This window comes from Dermacentor andersoni, chromosome 4 (assembly GCF_023375885.2).
Source record: "Dermacentor andersoni chromosome 4, qqDerAnde1_hic_scaffold, whole genome shotgun sequence".
NCBI classification, from domain to species: Eukaryota; Metazoa; Arthropoda; class Arachnida; order Ixodida; family Ixodidae; genus Dermacentor; species Dermacentor andersoni.
The window spans coordinates 21,437,531-21,453,440 of NC_092817.1; the positions used below are offsets into that span (position 1 = coordinate 21,437,531).

The 15,910-nt window shown below is 49.0% G+C and overlaps 1 protein-coding gene across 4 annotated transcripts in view; it reads left to right on the plus strand.

Moving 5' to 3' along the window:
- The window catches only part of LOC126536002 (putative fatty acyl-CoA reductase CG5065), a 95,343-nt gene that overhangs the window by 39,032 nt on the left and 40,401 nt on the right, over nucleotides 1–15,910 (plus strand). The window contains exon 13 of one of the 4 annotated variants that reach the window (XM_055073481.2): nucleotides 8,882–10,010. The exons of the other annotated variants lie outside the window; for them this stretch is intronic. Coding sequence (XP_054929456.1) covers nucleotides 8,882–9,011 — 130 coding nt within the window. The 3' untranslated portion in view covers nucleotides 9,012–10,010. Of the gene's footprint in view, nucleotides 1–8,881; nucleotides 10,011–15,910 lie in introns of those variants that run through there. 4 annotated transcript variants of the gene reach the window in all.

A 15,910-nucleotide genomic window follows, 5' to 3' on the forward strand; every position in this document is an offset into this window, starting at 1 on the left:
CCATATAAACGCACATGCGAGCGCCAACGGTTGGTGGAATCCAAACACAAAAAACACAAGTTTAACAAAACACAGATTTGGTTTAATGGAGCGAATACAGCATATTTAATCAAAGGGGCCAGTGCGAGTGGAGGGTAATGCTTTTTGGCGAACACAAGCTGCGAAAAAGCGTGTATTCAATTGCAGTGGCACAGCTTTAGAAGTTTTAGTCTCTCTCGCTGTCCGTCTCGTTCCTTGTTAAGACCCTTGACAAAGAATCTAAATCTCAATAGAACACAGAACTTTAATACAGCTGACAGTGTTTGCTTCTGATGCTCGGGGCAACCAAGAGTTGGAAACGTTAGGGAATGTAAAAGGCTGGCAAACTCGGGTAAGCTTTCCATGTGCAACTTGTTCTTGCTCAAAAATGATGTAAAGCTATCTTCCATGAGCTTTACAACACTCGATAAAGCTTGACTTGGATAAATGAGCCCGCCGTTGTCAAAGTGGGTAGTGAAATATGCATCCGCATTTGCGTTTGCTTCAGCATTGCGATGACGAGGCCTCCATGGCAGCTGAATGTGTCCATGTTTTTAGTCTTCTCACGCAAAGCTGTGAATATATTTGCGTTGAGGCCAAAACCACCCTTAAAACGCTGAAGGTATTTTTGCAAACAACGGCGTCCAGGCAGAATCATTATTCCTTCTCGTCTTAGGTGCTTGTAAAGCCGTGAGCTTCGCATCCTCATCAGCAGGCACTTGACAATCCACTCGTCATCGTATTTCATGCCTCTAGTTGATTTCCTCCTAGCAGCAAGAAAACAGTTCTTCACCGCCAGCTGCTGCTTGCGAGGGAGTGCTTGGATTCTTCCCTCAAATTCCTGTTCACTTAGTGCTTCGTTGCGTTCTTTCATCTGGGAAATTGTGCTTGTGCTCTGGTAAGCCTCCTTCGTGTTCTGGCCAAATTGCGAATTATGTTCTTAGACTTTTTCTTTTCATCGCATGCACTTTTTTTCTTTGTTCTGCGCATTTGATTTTGTGCAAGCTTGCGTTGATATTTGCAGTGCACACATGATTCCCCTCTGGATGGAGCTGTAAGGAGGCACCACTCGGCAAAATACATATCCCGGTATGAAGCATACTTTTTTGAGGTAGGCTTCATACCGCAGCCACCACATAGGTATTTCAAATTAACATCTCCAATCAAAGATTCCGCCTCATTCAGTGTCCTTACAGCTTTCTTGCCCTCCTCTCGGCCTCTCAAATAAACAGTGGCCACGACCAAGCCTTCGTCTGCTGAAGGGTGTCCAAACCTGACCATTCCTTCCACGAACAAATCTGAAAAATTATTTGCTTGTGTTTCGCAGCAAGCACAAGCTAGGCTGTCGTCCACTGTAGGTATCCGCATCCATGTAACCGGAATGAGAATGTCCTCAAACGGATGACGGCCTCCGTGGTGGTTAGATGTCTGCAGTGTTGCAGAGTCGCCCACAGTGCCCGCTTCACTGGAACCGCAGTCGTTGCAGTCTTGGAAGCCTGCTTCGAGAGAACAGGAGTCCTCGTTGATTTCAGAGCCCGGTTTGCCGAGTCCAGTCCCTGTATCCCGCTCATGGCGTTTACGAGCTGGTTGCTGCTCGTATAAGTTTCTTTCTTTCCTTTTTGGTGCCGTCTCGGGTACAAGGTGTGGAGGGTGGTTCTCAAAAACAGTCGGGACAGCATCGGGCTTTAGACGGGGTTTCTCTCGGAGAATCTCATTAAGAACGCCGTTGACTGTTACCTTGAACGACTGCCCGATGCAGGTGTCTTCGAAGTGTTTTTTGCACACCACAGCTGACGGCGTCAACTTTCTGTCCCCTCTCTTGATTTTCCTTTCCCACTGCGCGAGCCTCGCAGGGTCGTTTGGAGCATTGAACATCGAGACACGCTCTTTGTTCGACTTGTAACCACTCCGACAAAGCGGCACGAAACACGTCTTTTCCTTGCACTGCCGCTTTGCCTTTGACATCGTGCTGCACCACTAGCATTTGTTTCGTGAACTTACGAAACTTCGCGCTTGATGACAGAGCAGCCACAAGACACGCACAGAAGTAGGCAGGCTGCAAAACAACCACTCAAGAAACACGTGGAAATCTCATACACGCGCCAAAACCGACGGCGACCAGTCTGCGCAGCGAGCGGAGCTGCGACTGTGGCATGGATGGATGGATGTATGGATGGATGTTATGAGTGTCCCCTTTGGAATGGGGCGGTGGCTTGCGCCACCAAGCTCTTGCTACTATGCTGCCTAATATCCTACCTAGGTTAACCAATGAAGAAAAAAAAACACTATGAACTACCACGTCCAAATTTTCTGATCCCCTATTGCGAACTGTGCTTTTGTACGTCTCAGTCTTTTGTCGTTTCCCTACTTTTCTTCCACCAATCCTCCAATCGCCTCTTACTGATGTCTATTGCGGACCTGTTTGCTTTACCACTGCTCCCGCTGAACCCAAGGGCTTCAAGGAGGCCAGTGGTGCCTAAATCGACCGCTGGGTACACGTCTTCACATTCTGATAAAATATGCTCCGTCGTTTCCCTAGCTTTACCGCAGCAAGCACATGCTTCTTCTTCCTGCTTATATCTCGCTTTATAGGTGCGTGTTCTAAGGCATCCCGATCTCGCTTCGAAAAGTAATGAGCTTCCCTTTGAGTTATCATAAATGGTTTCTTTCCTAATTTCGTTTTTTCCTCTTAGGTAGTTACTCATGGCAGGTTTCTTTTCCATTGCCGCCACCCATGAGATTAATTCAGCCTCTCTGACTTTCCGCTTGACCTTCTTTGTTGCTGTGTTGCCCACCCCACAGGCCGCATACTTGCTGGTAAGCTTCCTAGTTCTTTTCCTCCACTGTGAATCAATGTTTTGCCTGTACAGATACCTGAACACTCTCCCAGCCCATTTACTTTCCTCCATATTCCTCAGCCGTTCTTCATACTCAATTTTACTGCGAGCTTCCCTCACTTCACCCACCCGACGAGCAGCGCCCTCTATTGACAGTAGCGGGCAGGCATCACGGAAGGAGCCACCCTCTCGCATAGTGCGGGGCGCGCGTTGAGCACACTAGCCAGTATATTCTAGGCACTATACCACAATAAACACCGACGAGCACGGCGGCTCGCGGGTCAGTAATCAATTCAGCACCACCACGCTGCGGAGCGTCCGTCTATCGGAGGGTGCCAGAAGCCCTCCCTTGTTCACGACCAGGGATGGATCGTGACACTGGCGATGAGGATGGGATCCTCGTGACACTGACGAAGATGGCGACGAGTACCTACGGAGCGTCCCACGCCGCCGCGAGCGGCGAAACACCGCCCCCCGTTGCTGTCGCCATGCCGCTGTACGGAAGTCCCGAGCCGTTCGAGGGAGATGGGTCCGCCTGGCAAATTTACGAGGAGCAAGTCCACGTGTTCTTCCGGGCAAACGACACACCCGAGGCCAAACAGCGGGACATTTTCCTGGCCAGCTGCGGGACCCGCGTCTTCAGCCTCTTGCTCTACCTTCTGAAGCCAGCCACGCCGCACGTTAAGACGCTTGGTGAGCTGCTTGCCATACTGTGCTCGCATTTTAACCCAGCACCGTCCATACTAATGGAGTGTTTCCGCTTCAACAACCGGAGCCGCCGGGAAGGAGAGACCCTCGGGCAATTCGTTGCTGCGCTACGAGGGTTAGCGAGTACCTGCGCCTTCGGGGACCAACTGGACTCGCTGCTCCGGGACCGTTTCGTCTGCGGAATCAACAACCCCGCCATGCAGACGCGACTCCTGGAGCTTCCCGACCCGTCGCTGGACGACGCCGTGAAGGCAGCGCTGGCATTGGAAGCTGCCACCAAGGACGCCGGCGAGATTTCCCGTGCGACTGGCTCACCGTCGGCGGAAGCGGCGGTCAACAAGTTCGCGACAAAGGGCAGTACCTGTGGTCGCTGTGGTGGTGCCCACTCCCCTTCACAGTGCCAGTTCTCTCAAGCACAATGCTTTATGTGCGGGAAAACTGGGCACCTGGCACGTGTATGCCGAAGTGGGAGGACGAACAGCAAGCAGCAGCCTGATTCAAGCCCAAGTACAACACAAGCCCGCGGCCAGGGTAGCCGTCGCAAGGGTACGCGGCGGAGGCATGCGGCAGCAAGCTCAAGTTCTTCCGCGGCCAGGCTCCACGTCGTGGCCGAGTACCCGCCGATTTTCGACACGTGGCACACAGGCTTTGTACCGTCGTCTGTGCCGCCGTACATGCTGACCGTCGAAATCTGCGGGCACCCCATTTCCATGGAGCTGGACACAGGGGCCAGCGTGTCAGTAATGGCCGGGAAACTCTTCAAGCGTACTTTCCCCAGCGTGTCCGTCGAGGCTTCGGGCGTGATGGTGCGCAGCTACTCCGGGCAACTATCCCAGGTCCAGGGTCAGGTACAGGTCAGCGTTCGTTTTGGCAACAGGGAGGCAACCCTTCCCCTTAACGAAGGGGTCGTCGCCGATGCTGCTGGGCCGAAACTGGATTCATTTACTGGGCATTCGTCTGCCAGAGTACCCGGAAGCCAGCCTGCATTTGGTGCAGAGCTGCCAAATCTGCCAGGAGAATCAGCGAGCGTCGCGTCGTGTGGAAATCACCCCCTGGCCGTTCCCACAGAGACCCTGGTCCCGCCTACATGTGGATTTTGGGGGACCCTTCAAGGGCCATTACTTCCTGGTGGTGGTGGACGCCTTTTCAAAGTGGGTGGAGGTTATACCCGTCACCACTCCATCAGCAGGCGCGACCATTGCAGCGCTACGACAGGTCTTCGCCGCCCAGGGGTTGCCAGATGTCATCGTGTCCGACAATGGTCCTGCTTTCGCCAGCGCAGAGTACCTGGCCTGGCTGACGAAAAACGGAATCCGCCGGATGATGGTTCCACCTTACCACCCTGCTTCAAATGGTGCAGCCGAGCGGGTGGTGCAAACCATCAAAGACAAGCTAAAGAAGAGCCAGACTGGGGATTTTTGGATGCAGATTGCCCGGATACTATTCCAGTACCAGATCACACCTCACGATGTCACTGGCCGTGCCCCCTGTGAGCTCCTGCTGGGTCGGATGGTCAAGACACCTTTGCACGTCTTGCATTCGGACCTCCGATCCACAGTGCTTTTGAAGCAGCTGAAGCAGAAGCTGGCTGCTGACCAAGGATGCCGTCCCGGGCCTTTTGCCAGAGTCGGGAGCTCCAGTTTTCGCCAGGAACTTCCGTCCTGGCCCACCCTGGTCTGCCGGACAGGTGGTGTCTCTTGCGAGCGCCTCATCGCTGCTCGTGCGCATGCCAGACGGGGCCATGTGGCACAGACACGCCGACCATGTCAGGCCTCGCCTCGGGACCTGGCCAGCACCCCCGACTGCCACTTCTGAGTTCCAGCACGCAGGAGGACTAGCAGCAGCACCAGTCGCTCCCAGCAGAGCACCACCCACCTCGGAGGCGGCAACCGTAGCCAGTGGTGCGGCACCCGTGGTACCGGTGTCGAGCCCAGCACCACTCGCAAGGCTGACCACTACGAACCCCCCGGATGGAGCAAGGCTGGTCCAGGCAGCACCCGGCGTTGCCACACCCGACCCGTCAACACCGGTGCCCAGGCGGAGTACTCGAAGGCGGAGGCCACCAGACCGTTACTTGCCTGGGTAACAGGCACCGTCGACCCAGCTAGGCTGGAGGCAGAGCCTCATAGTGTGAACATGGACGTTTGTTTTTCATTTAACAAACAAACTGGGGGTAAGGGGGCGTAGCAAGTATGTGACGCCCCCTCGGGCATAATCTTGGTTCGCCCGCCAAGCTGAGTGGCCTGCTAAAGCTCGGCAGGCAACATTGGTCGCCGAGCCACAATAAACACCAACGAGCACGGCGGCTCGCGGGTCAGTAATCAATTCAGCACCACCACGCTGCGGAGCGTCCGTCTATCGGAGGGTGCCAGAAGCCCTCCCTTGTTCACGACCCGGGGTGGATCGTGACAGTTTTCTTCTGGATAGCCGCAGGCTGCCCCGTTTGAAAAGAATAAAAGATGGCTGCCGCCGATCGTCCAGGCGCTGGCTACTCGCCCCTACCGGAAAGCATGGGTTTATTTGTGTATAATAAACCTTTTTGCGTGGCCGCATAACGTTTTCGAGCACTTTTGGCACGTTTATGACCTCGTTCTGCCAACTCTTCTTTGCTGAGGATCCATTTCAACGGCATTCTTAACCTTCCATTGCATGCCGCTGAGATTTTCGACCAGCCACCGCGAGTTAATAAGGGAAAGCAGACCAATTGCAGACGCCGGCACCACTGTCTTCGTCCGGTTATTGATTTTCAGTGCAGTGGCTCGGCCCCATCAAACCCCTCTCCACTTGAGCGTGCTCCTCGCCTCTTGTCAGCCAATTAGATAAGACAAGCCGCTCAGCGTAGGCAATGTTATTCGTTTTTGAAGCAAACAAAAGTGACCTCCTATGAACGGGTAACCGCCCGATGCTTGCGCCGGCGGTTACATAAATTTCACGTCAGGAGACTGGAATAAAAACATTTTCGAATAGTTTTACGTTATAGGGCCCCAGATCTGTGTGCGAGAGAGCGGTTTGAGGCGGTGGCTTCGATTAATGCCGTTGTGGCATTAATCAGAGGTTACACTGATAATATAGGCAGACCAAACTAAGTGAATAAAATAGTCTCTTATATCCGAAAATATGTTCTATGCAGATTTGTTGTAACGGTCATGGACTGTATATGACTCACTGATCCAACGTAATCGCTGGTGTTTGCACAAGTTCTAGAATGTACACTGCTAGTCTCCTTTCATGCAATCTGATTACACAAGGCTCAGCAGTAGCGTAAACTACAGATTGAACTAGTGGTAACATTCTAGAAACTTCCGATACAGAAAGGCACATCTGAAGCTGGCCATAACTATGAACAGTTAGTTGGTGCAAGATGGTTCACCAGGAAAGATAAATACAGGGTGTCTACCAACCGGGAAAACCGGGAATTCTCAGGGAATTTGAATAGTGTGGAAATACTCAGGGAAAACTCTGGGAATTTTTGCTTCTATCAGGGAAAATTAGCTGTACTTATATTGAAAGGGAATGAAAGTCGTGTTAAGGCTGGCTCCAGTAACAGACGAATCGCAACGAATCGACATTGACGCCGTGTCATCGGCATAAGGTATTGCCAGACTCGTTAATGACCGATTTTCCAGAAGCCCGATTTTTCGGACATGCCCGATAATTCGCGCGGCTTCGCGGCACCACCACGTACTCCATAGAGTCAATGTATAATGCCCTGACTGCAGGTCTGAAATGGAATTAATCAAAGCCACCACCGCCGCCATTTCGATTGTCTCACCTCCTCGAACCGGTGCTCTCGCACGCCGATCCGCTGGCAGCCGTAGCCACCACTGCACAACGTTAGGCCTAACTGCTTCTGCATTCGCTAGCTTCTTGCTGTGTGGTGCCAGGTTTTTCATTGAAAGAATTCGCCGCTGTCAGCAATAGCACTGACTCCGCCTTTGTAATCCTCGCGATTGGCTTCGAAGCTCGCAAAGCACAGCGCATTGCACAATGCCAGTCTCCGAAAGTTAGCTTTGCCTCAATAGAAAAATGTTGCGCAGCGAAGCATAACAAGCGTAGGAAGGGGCAGTTGTCACGGGACACAGTGTGTACTCCTTAATTATACACGCGTGCACCCCCGTCTCCTGTCACAATACGAGCACTGATATGCCTAATAAGTGCACTGGCTTTTTCGGAGCTAAGAGCTTTTTCGGACGTGCCTGTGGCAATTTGAGCCCTTAATTCTTTCGTTACCGCAAGAAAATGGTAGTTTTTTATAGGTCTCGGAAAAAAAAATATTTACCACTACAAATAATATTCCAGCAACATAGCGTGTTGGGCATAATGAAATTCTCTTTCCAAAAACATATGTTGCCAAACAAAAATTTTTTAGGTCAAACATAAAAATTCTAGAAAGCACCATTTTTGCTGCCAGTTGATAAAAGCAATAAAAAAAATATCTGCTAAAACATTAATATCAAAGGAAATTCCGATGTACATTTCAAAGATAAATAACCGAGGAATAGTGTCTGAAAAAATAAATGCTCAGTACACCGCCATTCTTCGGACCAGTTTATCGCTCATGCCATGCGGTGAAGCAGTTCCTGGATTTTGTGAAGCATAGGTGCACTCCGCATTTTCCCCACAAAATGTCTGGTATTTGTTCACGTTTGCGGTCCTCATAACACATTTTGCAGTTCCGTCTTTTCGGCATCTTCTGAGGATGGTCCGATTAGGAGTCCAGGGAATGCACTTCACCAGTTCGTCTAGAGTCATGCACCTCTTCCAGGAGCTATTGCTCTCAGCGTAGCTGGGCAACAAGACTATGCATCCAAGCATATCTGCTTGCATTTTTGCAGATTGTCTTTATCACTTCTGCAGAGAAGAGTAGAAAGAAATTCCACGCCGTTGCAAACTGTCTTGCGCTGATCCGCAGTGCTGGGCCGAGATGTGCTATGGGTGGCATTCTTGGAGTGAATGGAAGTTTCTTTGCTGCCGTTGGCAGCTCATCATAAACAAACAAGCGAAGTATACACCCTGAAGGTAATCAGGAGAGCTATCAGGTCATGCGAAAAGATCAGCAGATAAGTGCGCACTAGAAAGGAGACCGCTCAAGGCCGTAACGGAAACTTGCCTGTGAACAACTGCAGATGTCCCATGCTGACTCAAAACATTGTCGCCGTCAGAGCTTGAATCTGCTTTGCTGTCACCTTCGGAATCATAACTCAAGTCCTCATTACTAAATTGAAGTGCGGGTGCAGCATAGTTTCGAGCATGACGCTTTTCTCGCAACGCAGCTGTGTTGGATGACGCCATGGGAGCCACTTTCAATAACTTTGCAGTGACACCGGCAGTGCCCCTTCCCTGGATTTTACGAGAAGCGAAACCGATACTTTTGGAAAGTGGTTGAAAATGCCAGGTCCACCTGCTAGACATGCGGCGGACCTTCAGAAATACACTTTGGTGGAATAAAATAACTCGGACTCCAAACTAAAGCTCACTAGTGAACAGCTGGTGTCATTTTTGGTTAATTATCACTGCTCAGCACTGTTAGATGGCAAAGCCGAGGATATAATTTAATTCTTGACTTACTGGGAGTCATTTGATTACAAAATTTTGATGATAGTGCAGTGTAATCATGAGCAACATAATTTTTTCTCAAGTGCGGCAGAAGATGACGGCCACGCCTCTTTTTGCTACAACATATGCAGATTCGTTTGGAAAAAGGTCCATCAAGAATCACAACATCACCGGAGCTTGAAAATTTTAACTGATTCTGAATGTTCAGTGCCTGTACTAACTACTGGATGGCCTTCAGTGGATAAAACGCCTCCAACATGTCGAAATTGGCGATCTAAAGTGTTGATCACCGGGGATCGATTTTAATATGTGTGGTAACAATAGAGTTAAAGACATGCATTCATTTTTTTTTTGGACTGCCTGATTTTTCGGATGTTTTCGCAGCCCCTAGGGAGTCCGAAAAATCAAACGTTGACTGTACAACCGATGAAGGGGATGCTTCAAATGATACATGGAGCAAACGCGTGACGGAAGGAGGGTGAGAACAGAAAGGACCGATGCACTGGGGAATTAACAAGGAAGGAAGCGTGCCACCGCCTCTTTGAATGAGCTTGAGCTAAAGAAAACAGTGTTGGCTGACGCAGAGATGCAGCTGTCCCCCCTCATCCAAACCAAAATAAACTCTTTAAAGCAGTGAAACTCGACACTGAGATATTGTGTACGGGCTGAGAGTATGTCAGGAGAGTTGAGGTTGACTTCCCAGCTGCTGAAAGAGAATCTTAGTTGTGGCAAAGTTCAGGCCTCATACTTCTTTATGCATCTCCTTTTCATTCGTATTTGAAAAATGTTTGACTCGACTCGGAATGGGTTTTACCATTTTTTCCATTGTGCATTTTACTATCACCTTCTTTCTGTTCTCTTTTTGAATAAAATAGATATTACTGCTTACTATTCAAACTGGATGAAATCATTCTTTTTGTTTCAACATGCTTACTAGAGTGTGACGGCATCAGGCAACATGGTGTCAGCACGTCTTGACATAAAACAAAGTTCTGGCTCATTCAGGGAATTTTGCAAGGGTGCTCAGGGAGAACCTGGAAAACTCGGGGAATTTGGAAATGTCAACTTGGTAGACACCCTGTAAGTAAGCGTACGTGGCCATGCTCCCTTCTTAAAAAGCATCTTCGCGATGCTGCATACATAACATGAAAGTGGAAAGCAAAAGCACAAGTAATAGAGGAAAATAACAAAGGAACATAGAAATAAGGTCCCAAGCTCAGCACTGTGCATAGAATGGCTTAAGATGCACTAAGTGGACAACTTCAGGTTGTGCACGGCACCATTGTGATTGCGTGATGCTGTCTGTATGACGTCATAGTCCAGTGCAGCAATACGTTGAAGGATGTCATATGGTGCGAAATAAACGTCGAAGTAGCTTTTCACGTAGTCCTCATTGGCATCTACGGGTTCAAACCCAAACATGGTCGCTAGGCTGGTATTCCACATAGTGCACTCGAAGGATGTAGTGTCGGCTGTCTGTTCTTTGCAGATTCTTCATGCGTAAGTGGGCAAGCTTTCGGGCTTCGGCACTCTGGGGGTAGGTGGAAACATTGAGGTTGTCTACGTTGATGATGTGCGGCAGCATGCCATTGAGTGTCATCGCCAGGTTTTTTCCACAAGCTAGCTTGAATGGCATCATCTTTGTTGTTTCTTGCAGTGCCATGTTGCGAGCAAAAGTTATGTATGGAAGAATGGCATCCCATGTCTTATGCTCAATGTCGATGTACATTGATAACGTGGGCAAGGGCCTTGTTCAGCTGCTCCGTAAGACCATTTGTCTGCGGGGGTTAAATGGTTGTCCTCCTATGACTTGTCTGGCTGTACTGCAGGATCGCTTGTGTAAGCTCTGCTGCAAAAGCCATTCCTCTGTCAGTGATAAGGACCACTGATTGATTCACCATGTCACAGCAGGATATGCCCGACAAAGAATTTTGCAACTTCTGTTGCACGACCTTTGGGCAGGGCCTTTGCTTCTGCGTAGTGGGTAAGATGATCCACTTGTTTCTGAATGATGTCTGAAAGGGCTCACATGAGTCCATTCCAATCTGCTAGAATGATCGGCAAGGAGGCTCGGTTGGCTGTAGCAGTTCCACTGGCCTTGTCGGTGGTGTCTTGCATCACTGGCAGTCTTGGCAGGTCTCAACATAGTGGGCGACTCTGGAAATGAGGCATGGTTATGCTTCTGCATTCTCGAGAGTGTGGGAATGCCCGAGGTGCCCGGCTGACCCATTACCATGAAGAGTATGCAGGTCTTCTGGCCATAGTGCTGTGGTCACTATGAGAAGGTAGTTTTTGGGCTAGGAAGAAGGTAATCTGCGCCTAAATATTCTTGGGACGAAGACAATCTTGCCTTTCGAGTATTTAGCAAGGCTTCTTAGCTTCAGGTCCGTTCGCTGCTACTCGGCAAAGTCTGTGATTAATCTTTCTGGTAAGGCAACCTCATCTTGGTCGCCTTACTTACGTACATACTTCCTTACTTACGCCTTAAGTCTGGCAGTGGCCATGGGCTGATGGGGGTGCAAAACAGGCAGTCTGCATCACAGTGTTTTCATCTGGACTTGTAAATCATGGTGATGTCGAATTCTTGCAATATGAGGCTCTACAACAGGGCTAGGCGTCCTGAAGGACTGGTCCTTTAAGTTCACTAGCCAACACAGTGTGTTATGGTCTTATACGACTTTGAAGGGCCTGCCATAGAGGTAAGAGCGAAATTTCACAGTAACCCAAATGATGGCAAGGCATTCCTTTTCTGTCCTAGAATAATTGCCTTCCACATTTTCCACCAATTGGTTAGTGTAAGCTATGACTGTTTCAAGTCCGTCTTTCCTCTGGACTTGGACGGCACCAAGGCCTACGCTACTTGCGTCGGTGTGAATTTCTGAATTGGCGTCTTCGTCAAAGTGGGCAGGTACTATGGATGACTGCAGACTTCTTTCAAATGCTTTGAATGCTTCAACTTGCAGTGCTTTCCACTTGAACTTGACGTTTGACTTCGTGAGGTAGGTCAGTGGCTCGGTGATGCAAGAAAAGTTCTTGACAAAGCACCTGTAGTAGGCACACAGGCTAAGGAATCTGCACACTGCCTTTTTGTCGATGGGTTGCTGGAACTTTGTGACGGCAGTTGTCTTCTGTGGGTTGGGGCGTACTCCAAGCTTGCAGATAACACGGCCCAGAAACAGCTGCTCTTCGTATGCAAAGCGGCACTTTTCTGGTTTCCAAGTGAGTCTGGATGACTTGATTACCTGTAATACTGTTCCAAGGCATCTCATGTTCTCATAGAAACTTGTGAAAAGGAACTTTCATCCAAGTAGATGAGGCAGGTCTGCTACTTCAAGCCAGCCAACACTCTGTTCATCACATGCAAGAACGTTGCAGGTGCCGAGCAAAGGCCGAATGACATGACTTTGAATTTGAAGAGGCCGTCCAGCATAATAAAAGCAGTCTTTTCTCATTCCCTCTCATTGAACTTGATTTGCCAGTAGCCAGCCTTGAGATCCACAGAAGAAAATGCTTTGCATTGCAGAGTTGGTCCAGTGTGTCTTTTATCCATGGGAGGAGGTATATGTTTCTTTGTGACTTTGTTAAGGCATATGATAATTTACTTAAATACGCAGACTTCCATCCTTCTTCACCAAGACGACAGGAGACGCCAATGGGCTTTTTGATGCATTTCATTGACTCATTGCTTTATGGCCTCTCGCTCTCTTGTAAAACTCAGTACAAACCTTGGTGGAGTGGTCAAGTGTATTCCTTGGTTATTATGTGATGCTTAGCAGCTGGTGTTTGTGGAATTCTTGATGGCAACGAAAAGCAGTCCTTGTATTGCTGGAGGAGACTGCTGAGCTGTTCTTACTTATGCCTCAGAAGGGTCGGAATAATATTGAGAGATAGTTCAGGAATACGGAGCTTCTTTGTAGTTTCAGCGGAATCTGAGAGGACACGCATCACTGACTGCTGTAACTTCTTCCATGTATGTGATCCTTGTGCCCTTATTCAGGTGTTTATATTCCTGGCTGACTTTGTCATCATTACTTGCACTTTCCCCTTGGCATAATGCACAATTCTCCTTGTGATGCCAATTTCTCTATCAAGCTGCAGCTTGTGGTTGCTCTTGGTGATGACTTCCATGTCTCTGGTTGCTTCAGAGCTGAAGAACATCATGATGCTGGTAGGAGGGGGGATACTGACTTAATTTTCAAGTACACTCAAGGCGTGGTGACTGAAAATCTCATCTGGTGGTATCACTTGCTTTGTGGACAGCATTATAGACTTGGATTTTAGGTCAATGACTGCATTGTGTTGGCTCAGGAAGTCCATGCCAAGACTTACGTCACATGAGCATACGTTAATGATTATGAAGTACACAGGGTATACCCAGTCATGAACAGTAACTCTTGCTGTGCATATTCCAGTCAGCATAATTATGTGTCCTCCAGCTCTCTGGATTTGAGTGCCTTTCCAGGCACTCCTAACTTCTTTCAACGTGGCAGCAAAGGATCATAATGTTTCACAATTCTTATTCTTCGATATACCTATTTATTGGCTCAGCAGCTCTTATCCCTTACTTAGAGTGGAGCGTTATTAAATATCCTTACGGACCTGACCATTTTCCTGTAATTTTAAACTTAATTCAACAACATGAACACCCGCCGTGGTTGCTTAGTGGCTATGATGTTGGGCTGCTAAGCACAAGGTCGCGGGATCGAATCTCGGTCACGGTGGCCGCATTTCGATGGGAGCGAAATGCGAAAACACCCGTGTACTTAGATTTAGGTGCATGTTAAAGAACCGACTTAAAGCGACTCAAGATAGTTCCATCCACACTTCCTTGTAGAATGCATATGTTGGACCGGTTGACCTTTTGTGTTCTTCAAGCAGCATGGTGATCCTCTTTCCGTTAACGGCCACAGGTATTATGCTTCACCGCATTACACAACTATTAATAAAGGGAAGATCAGACATCCATCCGTTCGTAGCAATTGCTACAAAGGAAACCCATACGGGTTCCTTCCTTGAAGGAAAAGCTTCACAGATGAAGAAAAATTCATCCTGGTCCGAGACTCGAACTTGGGACCACCGCCTTTCCGGGGCAGCTGCTCTACCATCTGAGCTAACCAGGCGGCTAGCAGATGGCAGGGCGAGTCGAATTTGTCGACAACACGAAGCGAAGGCAAGAGTTTGACATAATAGTTCTGCGGAAACCCGCAAGGTGGAAAGAAGTAATTAATAAAGGGAAAATCAGACACACAACTCGTACACAAATCAGACAACACAGACCTGCTTGTTGAGGTTAAGCTTACTAAAGGAAATTCGTCATAATAAAGCACAAATAAGGCCCTTGCTGCAAGAGCTATCTGTACTTTGGGAGAAGCACCTTGCCAATTTTTACTGCTACCCTTCAGATTTAATTTCTTTGACAGAATCTGCCAAAACAATGCTGTTTTGTTGGAATAAATACTTCTTATAAAGACCGAAGTGAGCATGCAACCAGTTAGAAGTGCACTGGCAGGGGGCGCACCGTTTGATATATTGTATGTGGCACTGAACAAGAGTTCGATAAACACATCTGTATTGAGTGAGTGGAGAGTGTCGTGGTAGGAAATGCGGTGACAAAACACTGCGCCATGGCAGCAGCTCCAAACACCCTTTAGTGGCTGACAAACAAGATGATGTTGGCGGGTGGTGGCATGAGCTGTCAGATGAGGGAGGAAGAACGTCACCCAGTCGGGCATTGGTACGAAACCGAGGGTATGAGGCACCAATAGAGTCTAACACTGAGAGATCGCTCCGAGACATGGGGCTCGAAGATCGCTGGTTTCGAAGTCGGTGTTGTCAGAGTCCAGACCCGAACTCAAGAGCCTCGACAGAACCAGGTTGACCCCGGCTGCCCTTGGAGAGATCCACCGAGTGTAGGGCTCGGCTATTCTTGCTGCATATGCTGCTTCTGTTCCTGGTCCTGGTACTGAGCCACCATGCGTAAAGCAGAGGTCACCTGAGGGTGACCAAAGGCCTGGAGCGATGCAGGCGAGAGGCGCTAGGCTAGAACCGGAAGCCAAGGACAGGCACCTCTCAGCAGTAGTGGTCACACTTGGACGGCCTTTGACTCCAACAGTCTTGGACTCTGACGTCCGGGGTTGGCTTTATCGTGCATGTGCACCTCTCTTCTGTCACTGCCCGCCACACCACTTCCGCCATCATCGCAAGTGCCATTGAGTGCTGTCAACACTGCCACCTGAGTAACTAAGACATTCGATGACCGAGTTTCTTTTTCCTTGTTCTAGAATGACAGTGATTTGAATCTTCGGCCTGCATTAACGCAGCTAGTGGTACTTTCCTTTTTCTGTGCTTTCTGTGTGCTCTTTGATATTCTCTTGTCTTTTTTTTTTCCTGGTAATGAATATTGAGTTTGTTTTTGGGAAAGCGACCCGCCGTGGTTGCTTAGCGACTGTGGTGTTGGGCTGCTAAGCATGAGGTCACGGGATTGAGTCCTCATTTAATCAAATACAGTGGAACCCCGATTATACAACTTTCTTGGGACCGTGAAAAAGAGTCGTAAAATGCAGGCTTCGTAAAATCCGAATATAGACCCGCCGTGGTTGCTCAGTGGCTATGGTGTTGGGCTGCTGAGCATGAGGTCGTGGGATCGAATCCCGGCCACGGTGGCCACATTTCGATGGGAGCAAAATGCGAAAACACTCGTGTACTTAGATTTAGGTGCACGTTAAAGAACCCAAGGTGGTCGAAATTTTTGGAGTCCCCACTACAGTGTGTGCCTCACAGGATCGTGGTTT